Source organism: Cygnus olor, chromosome 9 (assembly GCF_009769625.2).
Source record: "Cygnus olor isolate bCygOlo1 chromosome 9, bCygOlo1.pri.v2, whole genome shotgun sequence".
Taxonomy (NCBI): domain Eukaryota; kingdom Metazoa; phylum Chordata; class Aves; order Anseriformes; family Anatidae; genus Cygnus; species Cygnus olor.
Window position 1 is genome coordinate 17,966,650 of NC_049177.1, and position 19,126 is coordinate 17,985,775.

Below are 19,126 nucleotides of genomic sequence, written 5' to 3' on the forward strand. Positions count from 1 at the left end.
AGATGCAGTAGATAACAGGTTATTGACCTGTATTACTTAGTAAACTGAATACAGCTGAGGAACTCATAATTTCCATACTTGGCACTGATGTAAGCAGTGCTGAAATATTGTGTCCTGTGGTGATATACAAAAATTAAGACATTGAGGAGTGGTACAGATTATGGAAGTGATGGAAAACAAGTTGTTGGTATTTTTTTTTCTCCTCCAAAAGATTCAAGTTCAATCTCTGTCAGAGAAAATTAACTTGATCAGAAACCTAACTGTGAATAAAACAAAAAAGTCATTAATGGAAGAACTTACAGTTTATCAGAAAGGGTATACAAAGATAAAGTGCTGAAAAATAAAACCAGAGAGGGTAACTATGAGAATTGTGGGTCAAGATGACTTCTCTGTACTGTACTATACTGTACACTAAGAAGTAAAAACACTCAAATACAGATGAGACGTTTAACTAAAAGAGAGCTTAATTTCAAAAAGAATGATTTGAAGGAGATTTTGTGGCCTGTTTCAGGCAAGAGGAAGATTCTATTATCACAGTGTCTCTTTAGGCCTCATCTATGAATTTACAAAAATACCACACAGGTAATTACCTTTAATTACATAATCAGCAATCATATACATGGCATATGTATAATACGAACAAGATTTAAGAAATACTAATTAAAACAAGTCCTACTGAAGTAATATTTAAAACTGTTTTCATCAACATTTTAAGAACTATTCAGTATTAATTACAGTTGAAGAAAGCTTCTAATATCTAGACAAACATAAGGTTAGTTACTATTTTAAAGCAGGTATATATGATCCTCTTATACAGTTGCAAGCTGAGATGCAAAAAAGACTGAATGACCCCTCTATAAATAAGTCTACTATTGTTAATATTATCAATTACTTAAGCACAGTTGTCATTTCCTTGTAAAATGGTGCTCTCATTTTTGTAATTCTCAATTAAAATTTATCTTTTGAAATGAGAACACTCATTTATACATTAAACGTGACAGCAGTATAAGAGGACAACAAAATAACACAGGAAAGTAATTAGTTTACAAGACAGATTTTAACAAACGCATTCCTTCACATATTGATGAAGCTGGATATAAAAGCATAACATTACCTGAGCTTTTTCAGTACTCGTTGGTTGTAGATGTCGGTACAGAACTTTCTTCACAACATCAAGAAACAAACAAGCAACTACTATGAGGATTATGGCAAACCAAGCAGAACCACTTGACAACAGTTGAACGAATACAAAGTACATATCCTGGGTATGTAAAAATGGCCTGAAAAGTTAAAAGAAGTGGCAATTATTAAAAGGAACTTCTAGAAACAAAAGTAAAGCACAGGCAAGCTCAAGTGTATCCTTATATATGTCAAGCAACAAGTCTCTTAGGATACAGAGGTACAACTGTTTGCTGTCCAAGAACATTAGCAATCTCCTGGACCTGGCCTACAAAGAAACACTGAGGAAGGAGGGTACAGAACTTCAGAGGAAAATGATCTGTTTTAAACTATGTTGCAGCATATCACTCAGTGTCCTATAGCTCCAAGTCCCCCAAACACAAGCAAAAATGTATCGCTTTACTGATTTACCAGCATCCTCATTTCTGTTGCATTTGCCTTCTACGCAGAATCTTTTGGGAACCCTATGTACTTTTCAAAAACAGAAATGCCTTTATAATCACAGGCTGTCAGAGACAAGTAATCCCTGTCCTTGACCACATCACAGTTTAGCAACATGGCTCCCATTTCTAAAAGAATCGCCAAAGGTAAATAGCCTCAGTAAGCTTAGAAATATATTTTTCAACACCTGTCACAAAATTCATAGCAACACGGTAAAACATAATACCTGTGTTCTTTCATGACTTCATTTATCACATGTGCTATAGAAAGGAAGAAAAAATAACTCACCAGATAATTCCCCCATAAAATAAGGAGAATATGAAATAAAATACAATGGATCCCCAAGTAACAAAATGGTTTATCCATGTCCAGAAATGAGTTTCTAGTGCCATCTGAAACAAAGATAACTTCAATAAATTTCCCTATTCCCCTCACGCTTCACAGAAAATGACAAATACTGGTCTGAAGTCATTTGACCATGCTTGTGAACTGCACTTGTGTTACAACTAAATATTATTGTAACACAAAAACATCTTGAGCGCCTTTGAAGCAAAAAATAATAATCTCTTATCTGGAATTCTTAAGAATCAGTTACTTCCATATAACTTTTAAAACTATTTTAAATTATCGTTCAATTACATAGTTGCCTATATATCCAAACACTTAGATTATGGTAACATACCTTCATCGTAACAGTTATAACCATAACGGTGAAGACCAAAGTACCAAATGTCCAGTTTCCAAACATCTAAGAAAATTGCAAGGCAAAAATAAATTAATAATAATAATAAAAAAGATCAGCCAAAGCATTCATGGTAAGTTAGAAGTTTCTGAAGTCTGCCATACTAATGAAACAAATCTGTGGACAAAGCCTGCATCATGAAAAAGCAAGAAGGATACAACACAAACTACTAGAAAAAATATAGCTTATGATAGGAGCAAAATTAACAATCTACAAGTCATTTTCCTTCCTGGTTCAAAACAAGTCACCATAAAGGCTACGTAAACGATGAAGAAAGCTCAAAATAATTACATGAAATGATAGGAAAATGAAGATACCAAATTGATCAATTAAATGTAAGCATCTGAACAAAAACAAATATCAGGTAGAAGGTATTCACTTTAACATAAGTGCTAAACACTTACAGTTTTAACATTTTCAGACAGTTTTCAACATGCAGCATCACCTGTAAGTTCACATTTTTCCCAAGCACAATTTTACAATTCAAAAATAATGGTGCCATTATATTTTTCAAGGAAAATGATAAGGAAAAGACACTTTGTTTCAAGGCTAGTGAACACAAAATTAAGCTTAAATTCTAAAACGCTGCATCAGTCACTTTTGTATTCTCTTGCCCACGTAAGTTAGACTATCAAAACTCTGAACAAGTTCTACAACATCTCAGCTCTGACACCAAGCGGGGATGTGAGTTTGTAATCTCTCTACCCACATGCTACTCAGACACACGCCATTCTATACACGTCCAACTACTACTCTGCTTTTGCAAGCAGTCTCAATACTGAAACCAAAGACTGCTTTTTCATTTATTTATTTTCCAATCACTACCATACTAAAAATGAACAAACCCTCACCTCAATATTTACCAGCAACAAACTAAGCAAGCAAGGACAAAGGGACTACATGCAGACAGGCAAAGTCATCCTAGACTGGACTGGTTAGTACAGCACAGGGGCATGAAAAGGGTTTTGCACAGTTGTAGTCCTTGTTACAGAGCTCTGACAAAAAATAAAAATAAAAAAAATCCCAACAACCTTATCAGAGATCTCACAACTGCTTTTCTCATCTTTATACATGGGTGAAAAGTTAAGGCAGCTGTAAGTCTGGATTTACAGACAATTTTACAAATCTTTGTTAAAATGCATCTTGTGAAGCCTACTTTTGGTGTAAAAAGTAAATATGAAGCATTTAACAGCATGCTTGCTATTAATTGCTGCAATAATAATCTTGAAATAAAATTAGACTACTGCTTCAGAGTGACCTCTGAAAGAAAGTGTCTTTGTTAACACTGTTCTAAAACGGTCACGGAGTTAGAATGAAAAACATGAACAGATTCTTGCCACCATTTTATTTTTGAACACATTTACACTGTGGATGCTGCATCCTTTAATCCTGTGAAGTAACAGATACAATATTTTGTATCTCCTCCTCTTCTACGCTCTTACCATTTGCCTGTTAGGTTTCAATAGCTGACGACATGCACAGCATGAAAAAGGGGGGAGAAAAAAGAACTAAAAGATCAAGTTGTTGCACAATGTGTTGATGTAAGCCTAACAAACCACCACCATTAAAAAATTATGTACTGTTCTATTCTGCTTTGCTCCAAACTTGGAACTCAGAACGAAAAAATAAGGCTAATTGCTGGTTCACTGCCTCGTCCCGACATTGTATCGTATCACACTTTTTTGTAAAGGGATCACTTCTTGAGGACTGTTACAAGAAAGCACTTCAGCAGTATACAAGTTTCTCTTCCCTTAACTCTTGGCTTTTTCAGGCACATACTTGCAACTTATTTTATGCAACACCCAATTCTACCAGTTCAAATAAACATCTTTTAGCAAGCCCACAGAAAGTAGAGTATCTCCAAATACATACTAAGACTTCTTTTTGGGTCACATCACAGAAAAGGTGAAAAAATAAAGTGCATGTGAAAGCTGTACTTCAAGGATTCTCATTCAGTAGAGAGATTAGTTCGTACAAGAAACGGTAAGAGAACCTTCTCCATAAAGACTGCACTTAGTTTAGTTTTACAGAATATAATCTGTTCCCTAAACTAAACAATTATTACTATATACGATGTTAAAAAGTATCTTTCTGCTTCATAGATGTTCACTAAGCAATTTTGAAGTAAGGTGTCTTCACAACTAAGACAGATGCTCAGAAAGGCACTGACTCATAGCACAAAATGACTTGATCAGAAAAATACTGAAGGTCCTTTACCAACTCGCAAGTATTTCAAAGTCACACAGCTTGTAACAGATGACAGCAGAGGACATCCACCCCTCAAAGACATTTTAGTCTGAAGCACAACCACATTAAGGCTCTTATATAGAATCTCATGATGAAATAGGTACTCCAGACAGCTGCTTCATTCCCCCTTTTACTGCTCCTTTCTCTGCAAGGATGCTAATGACCCATTCACACGCTCTCTGATTTTAGTCACTCAGTCCAATTTTTGACCATTGCCTGTTCATCATTACATGGAAACCCTTTTTCCTGCTAAACTTCCTAAGGGAATGGGCACAAGCTATCATCAACAGACCAGTGTGAAAACAACATAATGCTATTTTTAGACCAAGTGTCATAACTTGCAACTCTACCAAGGGCTACATGAAAATAAGCACACACCTCATGTCAGCAGTAAAAACACCATAAGGACTGATGCAAATGTCTTTTGGATCACTATCCCTAACAGTTTTATGAGTAACCAAGAATCGGGTTGTTCTGAACTGGTCTAACGAGAAAACAGATTTGTAAAGGCTTTCCAACCTTAATGATTCTAATGGTTTAATCTAAAGTGGTTTTTGTTGTTTTTTTTTTTTTAATATGACTTTTTCTCTCAACTTTGACATCATTAAAACACGAGTTCAAATCAGTATTTGATGATTTCATTAAGTTATTGTCTTTAAAATATTTATTCAACTAAAAAGTATAATTTAAAAGGAGCTTTTAGCACTTATTTATTAAAAATTCTAATTAAACAATTCATTTTCAGAAGAAGCTTTTAAACAGGCTTAAGTCTGAAAGTTGCCAAATTCTATAACAGATCCTCAAGAGAAAACATTGATGCTGCAAATCAGTTCTACTCAAAACTAGTTTTGAATGAATAAACATAAGTTCAGCTTTACAGAATAATTATGACATTAACAGAAAAAAAATTAAGATGACTAACTTAAAGAACCGTTCTTCGTGGACATACGTTTTCTGACAAGTCTTGTATTTCATAAAGTGGGGAAACTGTAACTCTTGAGAGCATGCATGATGAATGGTAAAGCATCTTTAGTATTTATAAAGTTGATAAAATCAAAAACATCTTAGATTTTTTTCTGACAAAAGGATTTTGAATAAAAAAAAACATTACGAAATATCACCAAAAAATACAATCGGGCAACAATTCTCATGACATTTTACCTGGCCATTTCCCAGCAGTGAAGTGTCTTCTCCCATTAGAAGATACGAGCCATAAAAGAAAATTAACGCGTGAAAGAAGCCCAAGATCGTCCAGTAAAGAAATGGTTTATACCCTAGATGAGCATTTTTACTGATGTCTCTGCAGAAATAAAGATTTTGGATTTCAGAGTGTCTTTATATAACCCATCAGCTATTCACATTACATGACTGCTACTGCTTTGAATAAATGTAACTTTCAACTGCACCAAGATATGCTTAATGAATGCCAACATATGAAAAAAAATTATGTAAATTATGAGCAAAAAGAACTCTGAGAGGACTCTGCGTATGCAGGGATCATCAACGTAAATTTTGTCTTATGGGTCAAATTCGAACTAGCACAAACTAGAATTCTTCTCCTTACATGTGGAATTGCAAGAGAAGAAATAGCCAGATCTGATACTTGCCCATTATCCTGTCTAGAAGACCTTCATGAAAAGAGGCACATCTAAGAGACATCTCTTTTTCACAAAAATACGTACTTTTTTCTCCAATAAGCGGTATGCAGTGCAACATTCTACCACTGGGAGGACTATCTAATTCCACAGGAAAACAACTCCCCTCTTAGAAAAGCATTTTTTGCAGTGATTCCTTAACTACTGTATCTCAGTTTTTCATTTTCCATGTTTGAGTGTTTTTCACCTTCTCCATGCAATGCAGGAGAAGGCTGTCAATCATATAAGTTGACCAAGTATTCAACTCTTCCAGCTTTAACATGACTAACATAAAAAGATACTTCTCTTTAAAATTCTAATTTTGATTAACTTTTGGGATGAAAACTGTAGCTGCAGTACTTCCTCTCTTGAGGATAATTATTGAAAATTGCATAAATTACAGATAAAAGGAATGCATAGTAGCAAGTTCAGACTTCTACAGATATCACTGTTCTAAATGGTATGCTGCTGTTGTGATGTACATAGGATATACATACCGATAGAGCACAGGTTTACTCTGTAATACATGCGGATGCACATGCTGTTCAAAAAGACTGTAGATGAGGACAGGCAAGGAAGTGAAACAAATATTGTACAAGGTCAGGTACACACTGTCATAGAGTGTCTGAAAATGGAAATAAAAATTATTTTGAGAAATATCAAGAAAACAGTCATTCATATTTATTAAAATCAACATCAGAAACAAATCATTTAATCACATAAATTTACCACGTAGAAAAAGGCTGTATTTACGTCATGATCTAGTAACATCAAGCTGTCAAACAGCAAAAAATGAATCTAGATATTTGTTGAATTTTAGATCTGTGGTGCTCCTGCGTAGTCTACCTTTTCCATGAAACAATTAATTTGCCAGTATCAGAAGAAAACCATACAGAAGAACTTTAAAACTTAGAAACCTCTTAAAGTACTCTCAAAGTACGTAAAACTGCTACAAGAGAGTTGCATTATGGTATATATGTGATTTTTAGAGTCAACAGCACCAAATTTAAGTTTACATTGAAGCAAAGAACTCTTTTCTGCTCCTACAGAAAACAGGTGAATAAAAAAGGTTATTCAATCAAAAATACGATTATATATAATCACATATGCAATTATATTTAAGTATGGGAAACAGAAGCCCAGCAGTTAGTCAAGCAAACTTGAAAGATACAGGCCAAAATATCCTGAACTTCACTAATGATTTATAATTTCTCTGGAGGAAAAGAAACAACAGCCATTTAACAAATGATACACCATTTTGACAGCATCTTTGCATCCAAACTGAACAAAAAGCTCTTACTGAGAGCTCAGTAAAAAAATCTTACATGTGCAACTTTCTTTTCATTCATATGAATTCCTAACAATAAGAGACTCATTCATCAGCAGTACTAAGTTGAAAAAAAAAATCACTAAATACACTTGCTTTTGATGAGGAAAGAATATTTCATAGTTCTCCCATTTTTTTTTGCTCTTTACCCGAGATTCTCACACACATTGAACAAGCTATAAGGCATCCTATACTTACTTGTTGTGAAAACAAACAGAAGAACTGATATAAAAATTGTGGTGTAATAAAGCACACATTCTGAAAAACAAGAAGTGAATGAAACAATTAATGCTTCAGTATATGCCTTACAGTCCCAAAAAGAAATTGCTAACTCCTGCAAGCTAGTAAAAATACGTGTTTAGAAGACAAAATGTGGCTTGGTGGCCAACCCTAGAATTCCAGATAAATTTAAATTAGAATAGAATAGTTCAGCTGGGAGGGACCTACAAGGATCATCAAGTCCAACTGCCTGACCACTTCAGGGCTAACCAAAAGTTAAAGCACATTATTAAGGGCATTACCCAAATGCCTCTTGAACACTGACAGGCCTGGGGTGTTCACCACCTCACTAGGGAGCCTGTTTCAATGTTTGACCACCCTTATGGCAAAGAAATTTTTCCTAATAGCTATAACAGCTAGTCTGATAGTGAGGTGGGGTTTTTGTTTTGTTTTTTTACTTATGTCTGATGATCAGCACACACACACACACAAAAAAAAAATCTGTTAGTCTTGAGTTTTAAGCACTCTAGCCCAGGACTGAGCTCCCAGGCTTCCAAACAGCAACTCTTCCCTCCAACATTTTGCTTATGTTCCCTGCTGCTCCAAGTCTATATAACCCTAACAGGCATCCAGAGATAACTTGGTTGCTGGTGCATACTTTCCTTGGACTGTTTCACCTCAAGATTTTTTAAGTCAAGGCTGGGACTGTTAAATTTTCTTAAGGTGAGCCTGCAGGCAAAGACCATGTTCTCTCCCCACATGCTTTCTCTGCAGGCCCTTCCCTCCCTCATCTATTTCCTGCTTTCTTTTTACCTTTGAAAATTAATGGATTTAGTTCATTTTAAAAATCAGTAAACGTAAAGGTTGTACTTTAACATGAAATTTAAAACCTACTTCTAGTGGAAATACTAAGGAATTTCACAGTTAAAAACCTGCATTTCGTTGTAGAAACACCAACAACAGAAAACACTTTTGAATGGGGTAATTTCATCTGTTCCCAACAAAAATGTTAAACCTAAAACAAATTTCTTGCTGGGAAACAGATACACAGTTTTCTATGAACTTCACTGTCACACACTGTGAACACTTACCTTATAAAAAAAGTACTGTACAAGGGTTGCTATTCTAATATAGTAAAAGTGTCCGTGAACAAAAAGCAACTTGGAGAGGAATTTAAACCGTGCTATTGCATAGTCACTATTTCTTACAGCTTGTCTTCCTTCCTTGCCCATGATTCCTGTAATATTTGGGAAACAAAAACAAAAGACTAGTTAAACAAGATCAAAATTAATTGTTGTTATTTAAAAAAACAACATACATTTGCATATATCTAACCTACATCTAAAGCCATAGTTCTGTTACTCTACACTTCAACATAATTATAGATTTGAAAAAGTGTCAAACTAAGGCATTATTCTTGACATAACCTAGGGGAAATACTTGTTTAATGATGATCCAATTAGAAAAAAAATCCATCAACTATACTTAAGAAAAAAAATAAGACAAATAATAACATACAAACAAAACCGAGAAACTTCTCAAACTTTGCAATAAAAAGAAGCAAACCTTTATAAAGCTATTATTAATTATCTATTTACATAATATGTTTTATTTTAGAGAGGTTTTTCTTACAGTACTTTCTGGAAATAACACATGATAGATATTTAACAGCTGAGTGAAAGACGTGCTGTTCTTACCTAAGCAATTTACTTAATACAATGGACAGAGCATTTCACTTCTCACAGCTGAATCACAAATCAAATTAATTTAAAATCCATTATTAAGATTAGGGTAAATATATACAGAGAACGCAAAATGCTCTCTTACAGGAAAAAAAAAGTCTCCGGATTCCTGGAAATCAGACACTCAAATGCACTGATCATTTTTGAAAAAAGTATTCTAAAGGTTCCCTGTCACCCTCCACAGCAAAGATATGATAGCTCTGACCAAAGTAGATGTAATATCTAACACGCTATGAATTAGAATAGAAACTTGGATAATTTTATTAAAATAAGCTTCACTTAGTTGACAAATTAGCCATATAATAAAGTATCATCTGCTATTGGCCTGTAACCTCCTCAGACAAGCTATACCCATGGTCTTAAAAATCACTGCCGCAACTAAATATTACTTGTACATTTTTAATCAAAACAGCAACAGACTGAACAGTCTGTTGTACCAAGCTCTTATTTAAGAACCTTCAGCATTAATAACTTTGTTGGATGGTATTTGTTAAAGGAAACACCAAAACAATTTTTTTTGGTGACAGGTATTAATTCAGTTATATATATCGAAAATAAAATAAAATTTTGTATTGAGTTACACAACTGAGCAGAAAAGTTTAAAGAAGGTCCAGACTAGATAACAGAAAGCAAATAAACAGAGAAGTTAACTGAGAATCAGTAACAGCCTCTCAAGAAACCTAATGAAAGCCTTTAACACAAAGGCAACCTAGACACAAATAGCAATTCTACAATGATACAGACATGGTGCAAACATTGGAAGCATTGAGCAAAGAAAGACTTGAATGTAAAGTTTACACAGGAACTTAGGAACTGACAATGACCTGAATAAGATATATCCACTTCCAACATCTGAAGCAGAGTACTTCTGAGATTCTGGCTAAGAGAATCTCTGCTGTTCTTAAGACAACATTTAAGCATGACTTCTGATTATCTGTAGACTACACAAAAATCTAAGACTGAAGAACAAACAGCCTTGCATTTCAAATTTCACCAAATCTCTGCTACAACAGATGACTCAGATTCATGCCTGATTATTCACGGGGTAGAAGCATTAGAATTTTATCTGTTTATAAACACACTTCATCATCAAATTGTCTACTAAAATTTTCATCTTATTTGCCTTTATCTCTTCTGACAGAAGTAATTTACCTATGCCAACATGTGCTTCTTGTATCATGCTCACATCATTAGCACCATCACCAATCGCTAATGTTATAGGTTTTTCTGGAGATGTTTTTAACAGTCGCACTACCTGGAAAAAAAAAGGCAGAATCTTTTAGAATCAGACAGTCTTTCTACAGTAAAACAACCTGCTCTTTTTTGCACATCTAGCATCTCACACAAGGGTTTCCTAGTGCTTTAAGGTAAAAAGCTGCCTTTTTTCTTTATTTTTCTGGAAGGTGAAAAAACAAATTGGGCAATGCTGGCCTTTCAGAGGTTTAGTATTACTGGAAATACATAGAAAAATCCTCTAAAACATTCAGCTAAGCTAAAAGTATAACATATTTAAAAATACCACAATCGAGGTACGACTGAATATTAGTCAAGAAGGAAGAGAAACATAACGTGAAGAGAGAACATTTCAAAAGGAAAGAAGGAATATTGTATCTATTTAGAGCTTTGCTTTCTGGAATGAAAGAAAAATCACAAAAACTGAGTTTGAATTTTGTCTGATTTGTATTTGAGTAAAATTAATTACGTGTGAAATAAAAATGGTCTTAGAAGAAGAGAGCATCAAGGCAAACTTCTCCTGAAGACTAGGCCTCAGCTTCCCTTCCCTTCTACTTCCTCCTCAAACTTGGTTCATTTTTTATTTTTAATCTATAGAGCAGTGTATTTTTTCTGTACAGCCTCATGAATCTTTCATTTAGCCTTTAGTTTGCAACGGAACAGGCAATGCAAAACTGTACAGGTTATGCAGAAAGCTGATTTTTTAATCATCCTCTTGAGTGTTCTGTAAAGCAGTAGCTTTCTCATTCCACTCCACCATGACAGTTTGACTCTCTTCTCCATCCATTTGCAAATTTTCACAACGACATGTCAAAACTCTCGAGCTAACTACTCCAACTGAATTGAAGAAGGATTCAAAAGTCACACAGAAGGCAACCAGAAACAAACCATCTCCAGAAATCCTTGCCTCTAAGACAGCATTATAAAAGTACTTACAGGACAAAGTTGACTATAACCTTACCTTTGCTTTCTGAAGGGGTGCCATGCGACAGCACAACACTGCAGAACAGTTTTTACAAACTTCCATGAACAGTTTTTCATGTTCCCTGAGTGCAAGAGAGAGGCTGGTCCCATCCACAACCAGGCCATGCTGGATAACATGGTCTTCCTTTATTCTATTCAGGGACAAAAGCGTTGATTTTCAATTGGTTAAATTTTGTTACAAACTATGCAATTGCCCATACAATAAACAGATGTTAACCTTTTAGACAGACTGCTTCTTTAAGTCTATTATAAAAGGGAAAAAATAGCGGTAAGAAAAAAAAAGCATCTTCATGTGTTAGGCAGAAAGTGATTGCCATAAAATTTGAAAATCAAAGAAAACGAAGTTAAGACCATCACGGAGATAATGACATCTCAGGTATTTTACCTCCTGGCTAGCTGCCTCAGTTGCTCTGCGCATGTACTGTCTGATTTGTGCTGCACAAGTTCAAGGATGTTCATGGTTCTATGAAAGTGTCCACATGATAAACTGACACTAACAGCCGTTTCGTGCTTATCTCCAGTGAGAACCCACACTTTGATACCAGCCAATCTGAGTGCTTCTATAGTTTCTTGGACTTTCTCCTGCAGTCTAGAAACAAGAAAATCTTAAATAACCAATCGAACACTTTACAAAAAGGAACTCACACTGTAACATTAATGTCATGATGATTTAAGACCACATTTTGAAAATATGTATCATCAGAAAACTATAGTCTAGTAGATGACGTTCTCTTACAAGCAATATAATGAAGGCCTTCATAAAACAAAACCTGAATTTCAATATTTCTAAGTGTTAAAAAAAATTGTAATAAGCATATCTTAATTTAAATTAAGCACTGTTACTGCATCTGAGAAGGTTTACAACAGTCTGTAACGATTACTATCTAATGTAGTGCATGAAAAACTAAGTTCTCCATCTGTACATCCCAACATACAATACACCCTCTGAATGAAGACATTCTGCTTGCACAGTGTATACTTTGTAAAGTAACTACACATCAAAGTTTTCCCAAGGAATTAGGTACTATGCTTAACATTTACTCAAATTATTCTAACTTTATTTCATATACATTAAATGTCTCCTAATGAAGTTCATTTTTTAATTCTTATAATGACAAAATCAGTTTGTACAACATGTTTTCAGTGTTCCTCAATCCAAAAAGAATGGTAAACACACTAAACAAATGCAGCACAGAACTTCTGGCATTGGCAGGACAATTTTTTGCAGCACACATCATAACGCAGTTACAAATCCTAAGTTTGCTATGTTTTTGAATGTAGTTAGCAGAAACTCCATTGCATACTTGTCTTCTACTCCTGTAGCTCCAAGTAATTCCAGATCCCTTTCTATGAAGTTGAATACATCTGCTAATCTTTCTTCCCGTTGTTGTAAAGCAGTCCTGGCCTCATGAAGGCGTTTTCCAATTTCCTGGTATTCTTCCGGTGTGAATCTTCTATAGGCTACACACAGAGTTCTTAGTCCTTTCTGTGAGAAAATAAAAGACTACATTCAGAGCAGACTAGATTCTGGTCTAACAACATGTCACTTGCAATTTGTTCAAGTCACAGAATCTGTACCAGAAGAATTTTCTTCCAATCAGCTAGGTGGCATGTCTGCACTTACCAAAGCAAATTCATCCACGTGTACCCTTGTTTTGTCTATTTCTCCACTCTTACTACGAGGAAGAATAGAAGATTCTGCTCCCTTTGTGAATAAAAGCTTTTCTCCTAAAAAGTAAAATAGAGTAGAAATTAAGAACACATACTATTTAAGAAGTTCTTGATTGCAGCTTGTGTTAATTTCTGATCACTTACCTGAGGGACTCTCTACAATGACACTCATTCGTCTGCGATTTGGATCGAACTCCAAGACATGAAGCAACCTATACCTTTGTTTTAATAGGAGAGAGATAGGAAAGAAAACATTTATAGAAATCCATTTTTACATACAATTGCTTATTACCTACAACCGTAAATAGACAGTATCCATGGAGCTTTTCCCAGCGTGTCATTTTATATAGGAACTTTACAAATAATACTCACAGTTGAGCAACAATCACTGTTATCTGCATTTCTGCAATTGATTGGTTTTCATTACTTCGTATATATAATTATATTCCAGAAAGATAAAAGGTTCTACCAATAGGAATTTTGTTTCCTGAATACTAGGCTTTGCATCTGGAGAGTACAATCATCTCCTACGTATTTCTTTATACTTCTATCATTACTCCAAATGTAACTTTGAAAATCACATTTTCTTTCTAACACTCAAACTACACAGTCAAAGAGTGCATTTTCTCTGATAACTGGCCTATTTTTTTTGTTACATTAAAACTAGTTTAGAAAATTAATTGTAGGAAGTAAACTCGGAAGTACTGGCTACTGACACAGATCATACAGATAAAAGATGTTATGACATACCGCAGATATACAATTATCAATAATATTTCTACTAATCTGGGAAAGCTTAAAGATGCAATTGGATTATGCACGTTAGACTTGCCAGCACAGCTGATTCTAAGAATTTCTAGAGCTGAAAGCACATTATTAGAGTTGAATAAACAACCTAATACTTCTTTATTTATTAAGCTCTAGTAGAGTCCCAGTTTTGTGGAATGGGCAAAGATGCAGACTGTTATAGAACTACACAGAGTAACTGTGTAGAGTAACACAAAATTCTTGCATCTCAATTTCAATTCGTAAGGAATAAGATGCAACCTGTCTTGAAGACAATTAAGGGAAAAGCATTAAGGCGGTATGTTGGGGAAAGGCAAGGTTTTCTTATCAAGAGAGAGGATTAAGTCAAGAACATTACATTTATCTTTACCGTTGTTACTTTCTTTAAAAGAAAAAAGGATTTTAAAATTTATTTATTTATTTTTTAAAGATTACCTTTCTGGTTTTCCAAGACTTTTTACTTCCATGCTGTCCCCACTAGTTCCAGTAAATACTACTCCAACCCTAAAAGAAGAAAATAGACATTTACTTTGCACTGTAGAAATTTACATATAATGCCTCTTGGTTGCTGAATGGAAAAAAAAAAAAGGAGATACACGTTTGTGTTCTCTTTATACAGTACTTTAACAGCAACATACTCTGTCCACGTTAATTTCTCAAGGATTTCCCATAAACATTTCTAATCATACATTACAATATCCCTAAGTTTTTATGCATTTTATTTTTGTATGTTTTCATAATAAATGAACAGTAACAGCTCTTGGGCATTAGAGCTTCTCTGAGAAATTTTTAAGTTTGCTTTGAGTAAAAAACTGCCTGCCCTAGTAGGCAATTTTTTCAGTACATAACTTTGGCATTAATCCTCACCGGCTTGCTGCTTCAACTAAAGCTTTCTCATCTGGTGAAGAAGCATAATACTCCAAAGGGGATGCTATTCCATTGGCATGCCAGGGACCATCAGCACCATCTGTTTGATCTGCATTGATCTGTACTGTATGACAAAGACAAACTGCTTTCAAGAAGAGTTCTTCCTCTTTCATCTATAAGAAAGGAAAAAGGATTATTTGTAACATTTAGATATCAACCCAATTTTGAACATATTTCAGAAAAAAAGATGCTTAGAATTAAAAATCTGTTAAGTATTCCTTGTCAAATAATCACATCTCCACCTACTTAATAAATATGAGGTGTTTAGTAACACTTAATAGCTTCAAACCATACTGAAATTCAGATTTTTATTTTATTTTAAGATTATTACATTTAATGCTAGTACTAGATCCTTTCTACCTAGGATGCCTAATGAGGGGAGAGTTAGGAGAGGAGGCAGGGAGGAGTCTTACCAAACTATGCATATTTCCATCTGGAGAATCTTCAGAAAACCCCTCTGGAGTTAGTTTACCATTGACCTCCTGGTACTTTATGCCATTAATGGAGCACTCCCGAAACTGCATCTCATTTTCAGTTAATGTACCGGTTTTGTCTGTAAACACATACTCTACCTTTTATAAAATAAAAACAAAAAAAAAAACAGACGTGCAGTTGCATATACTTGCTGCAGTTGTTTGATCATGTAAGAATTTAAATTTCTGCCATAAAATCTGATATATTATTTTCAAATTAATCAGGTATTAATGCACTATTAATAAAAAGTCTATAATAATGAATTTTATTATCAAAAGAGAAGTAGAAAATGGAAGTTAAATTAAATAGAAGTTAAAAAGAAGATGTACCTGTCCCAATTCCTCGTTGAGGTCTGAAGTATTTACTTGTGCTCTCTGGTTTGTTTCTTCATGATAGAGGTCAAGATCCCAGCCAATAAAAAAAGATCCAAGAAATTTCTGCATCTCAACAGTCACATAAAGTGAAATAGGTATAATAAAATTGTAAAGTACCAGAAAAGCAAGGAAATCTGAAATAAATCTCAGAATCTATGAGAGAAAAAAGAAAATATAAAGATTACTGCAGTTATCAGGTGAAACATGGTTGATTAGGTATGTTTCAAGTGTATGAAAAATGACAAATAACCAGAGCCAGAGGAGACCAAGTTCCCGAGCTTAAATGAGAGATACAACAAATGCATTGACAATGCAGACATTTAGAGGTTGCCCCAGCAGGTTGCCCTTCAGATTGGTGCAAGACTGCTTTAGGCAGTTTCAGTTCTCAAGTTCATCATTTTTTGTCCTTTCTACTGAACATCAAGAGGGCTGCCAATTAACATTAACTGTAGTGGTGATTCTAAACCCAAACAGCTCTCTTGAAGGAGCTGGGACCGAACAACTATCATGTTCCATCAAACGGCACTGTTCACAGGCTTTTCTAAGAAGCCATACATGGTGAAGACAAGACCCAAACAACTGACATTCTGTACTATCGTAGACAAATATGCAATTATTCACTATTGGTTTACAACAGCAGAGTGACATAGATTTCTGTTTACTGACATTCCCGAGTGACGTGGGTGATCTAGACTACATGACAGGGAAGAGACTTAGTGGATTTTGGTGGCATAGATTTCCTTTATGCCTCTCCAAATCCCTGCATTCAATATATATACTTCAAGCAAACAGCTGTGTAATAAGATAGAGTTTTCTCTTTCTTAGGTATGATAACTTTAAACTTAAACTTTAAATGCAACATTGCAGTCTCCTTGAAGGTGCCTCTTTCTCATTTGCACAACAAACTAGTTAAATTGTACATTTGAAAGACTCCTATCACCACTTGAATAATGGAACAGAAAATAGAGACTAGAGAAACAGGGACAAATCCTTTTACCTTTAACAATAACATTGTGCAGGAGAACAATTTGGAGATAGTGAGTATAAAGTAGTCAACAGTTTACTAAGGTAAATAATGTCTGTTCTTCTAATTATGAAGTGTAGCTATAATTACTTATTAGGAGTCAGTACCAATGAGTAAGGGATCTCCTAAGTCACAGAACCTCCTGAGTTTTTTGAGATCTTAAAAACTAAAACATAAAAGATAAATAACTACTGAGAACAGTAATTCACGTAAGACAAGATATACTTAGAAGTGATAATGACTAAAGTTAGCAAGCATACTGAGAAATGTAAGATTGTGGAAGAATATAATAAGCAAGAGAGAGAAAAAAGACATGGTAAAAGAAGAGTGAAATTGCAGAAAGATAGACGGCTCTGTATGCTCTTGAAGGCAAATGGGATGAAAAGATTGCATAAACACTTATCCCATTATGTCTTCTGAACTGAAAAGGCTTCTTAAATTAAGAGCAAAAAAGATTTACTTGACTGACTACTTCAACAGTTGAAAGTCCTTTAAGTGGATGGAGGTACTAAAAAGAAAAGTGACTAAACAATCTGAAAGTTTGTGAATTCATTTAGTGCTTTTTAGTAGTGATATTTTTAGGTAAGATTATTTTAGAATGCACTGAAAAGTTATCAATACAGCTATCAAAAACCTGAACTAACCATTTTAAATAAAACATGGCATTGAGACAAAGATATTTTTCCAGTTAGACTACGAAGTTTACATTACACACTTCTGAGAAAATTGTCTGTTACAAAGGAATGCCAGTAAACTCTTAACTGTCCTGGAATCCAAAATATTCTCCAATTACTTCTTTTTTCCTTTCCAAACAATAATGTACTAAACATAAGTTTCACTCTGCTTGTGAAGCAGAACAGAACTCTTCTAAGTTAGGATTTGGACCTTTAAGCATATAAAGCAACTAGTGAACAGATTCAATTCTCAACTCCCTGGGAGACAGAGGGAGTATTAAACATCTGACACCACATCACATGTGGAAATTGGATTTCTAACTCTTTTGTGCTTTAAAAATACCCTCTACTTGTTAGAATTAGCTCCAGCCAGCTCCTGAACTGCTTTGGAAGAAAGCAGACTCACACAGAAATCAGAAATTAAACACAGTAAAGGAAAATACAGAATGATTACAAAACAAAACTAAAAAATTAATAAAAAACCAATCATGCTTCTTAGAACTACAGATTTAAGGAACACTTCAACGTATCCCTTCAATTGCTACATAAAAGTGAGAAGGCAAGAAGGAGCCTGAGCAAAATTAGAGCCTTATGAAATTGTCTGAACAATTTCAGCATCACAGAACATCCAAAATGACTCAACTGTGAAACCACTGCAACAGAACATACACAGGAACAGCCATCTTCCTCCTATTTTCATTTAAGGAATGAACAAACGGCACCCAAAAGAACAGTAACTGCAACCAGAACACTAAACATCAGAAGTATGTTCTAACAAAACACAAAATTTTTAAAAGCTTGGATTTTTCATTAAAGAAGTAGTCCACCAGTAACAGAGTTAAAATTTTTCTATCCAAGGGCGAGGCTACGTACAATGAATGCTCTTTCAAAAATACTGAGACAATACCACACACGCTTACAAGCGGATCATGTGGTAGTTACACCTATGTCTAAGAACAGAGACGTAATAAATACTTCATTCAGTATTCAGTAGTTGAAAGTTCCTCAGATATGAAACTAGGTAGAACTACATTACCTTACTGCTGTTCCTTTCATGCTCTGTTTTTCCATTATACCAAGGCTCATCCCACTTTTCTTCAGCTTGCCATGCATACTTTAAAATAGTACTCAGAATGGCTTCAAAGAGGAGGATTATTAGATAAATAATCAAAAAGGAATTCATAGACCTGGAACAAGGCCAAAAAGATGAATTTCAGTTTATTTTGCTTAATTTATTGACACACTATAAACATATCGATTTTTTTTTTTTAATTAAAAAAAACTATCCAGTGTTTCAAAAGGATCCAAAGTTTCTGTATGACAAACAAGCAGGAGGAGTGAAAAGAAATCCTACATCTGACTAATACACACTCTACATATAGCCAACAGGAAGACTAGATTAAGATGCAAGGATACACCCACAGCTGATTTGTGTCACCTGCTGTCCA

At 34.5% G+C, this 19,126-nt stretch overlaps 1 protein-coding gene across 13 annotated transcripts in view; it reads right to left on the reverse strand.

The window, feature by feature from the left end:
• ATP11B (ATPase phospholipid transporting 11B (putative)) overlaps positions 1–19,126 on the reverse strand; it is a 63,397-nt gene that overhangs the window by 19,041 nt on the left and 25,230 nt on the right. For all 13 annotated transcript variants that reach the window (XR_005822727.1, XM_040568024.1, XM_040568023.1 and 10 more), the window contains exons 11-28: positions 18,715–18,865; positions 15,936–16,133; positions 15,546–15,704; positions 15,073–15,245; positions 14,641–14,709; positions 13,564–13,637; positions 13,373–13,476; positions 13,053–13,234; positions 12,134–12,337; positions 11,726–11,879; positions 10,684–10,786; positions 8,881–9,026; positions 7,769–7,828; positions 6,741–6,868; positions 5,771–5,909; positions 2,303–2,368; positions 1,909–2,012; positions 1,115–1,280 (exon numbers count right to left, since the gene is read on the reverse strand). Coding sequence is in view for 12 of the 13 variants with exons in the window: in XM_040568024.1 (XP_040423958.1) it covers positions 1,115–1,280; positions 1,909–2,012; positions 2,303–2,368; positions 5,771–5,909; positions 6,741–6,868; positions 7,769–7,828; positions 8,881–9,026; positions 10,684–10,786; positions 11,726–11,879; positions 12,134–12,337; positions 13,053–13,234; positions 13,373–13,476; positions 13,564–13,637; positions 14,641–14,709; positions 15,073–15,245; positions 15,546–15,704; positions 15,936–16,133; positions 18,715–18,865 (2,380 nt within the window). In the remaining variant the exon portion in view is untranslated. The remainder of the gene's footprint in view (positions 1–1,114; positions 1,281–1,908; positions 2,013–2,302; positions 2,369–5,770; positions 5,910–6,740; positions 6,869–7,768; positions 7,829–8,880; positions 9,027–10,683; positions 10,787–11,725; positions 11,880–12,133; positions 12,338–13,052; positions 13,235–13,372; positions 13,477–13,563; positions 13,638–14,640; positions 14,710–15,072; positions 15,246–15,545; positions 15,705–15,935; positions 16,134–18,714; positions 18,866–19,126) is intronic.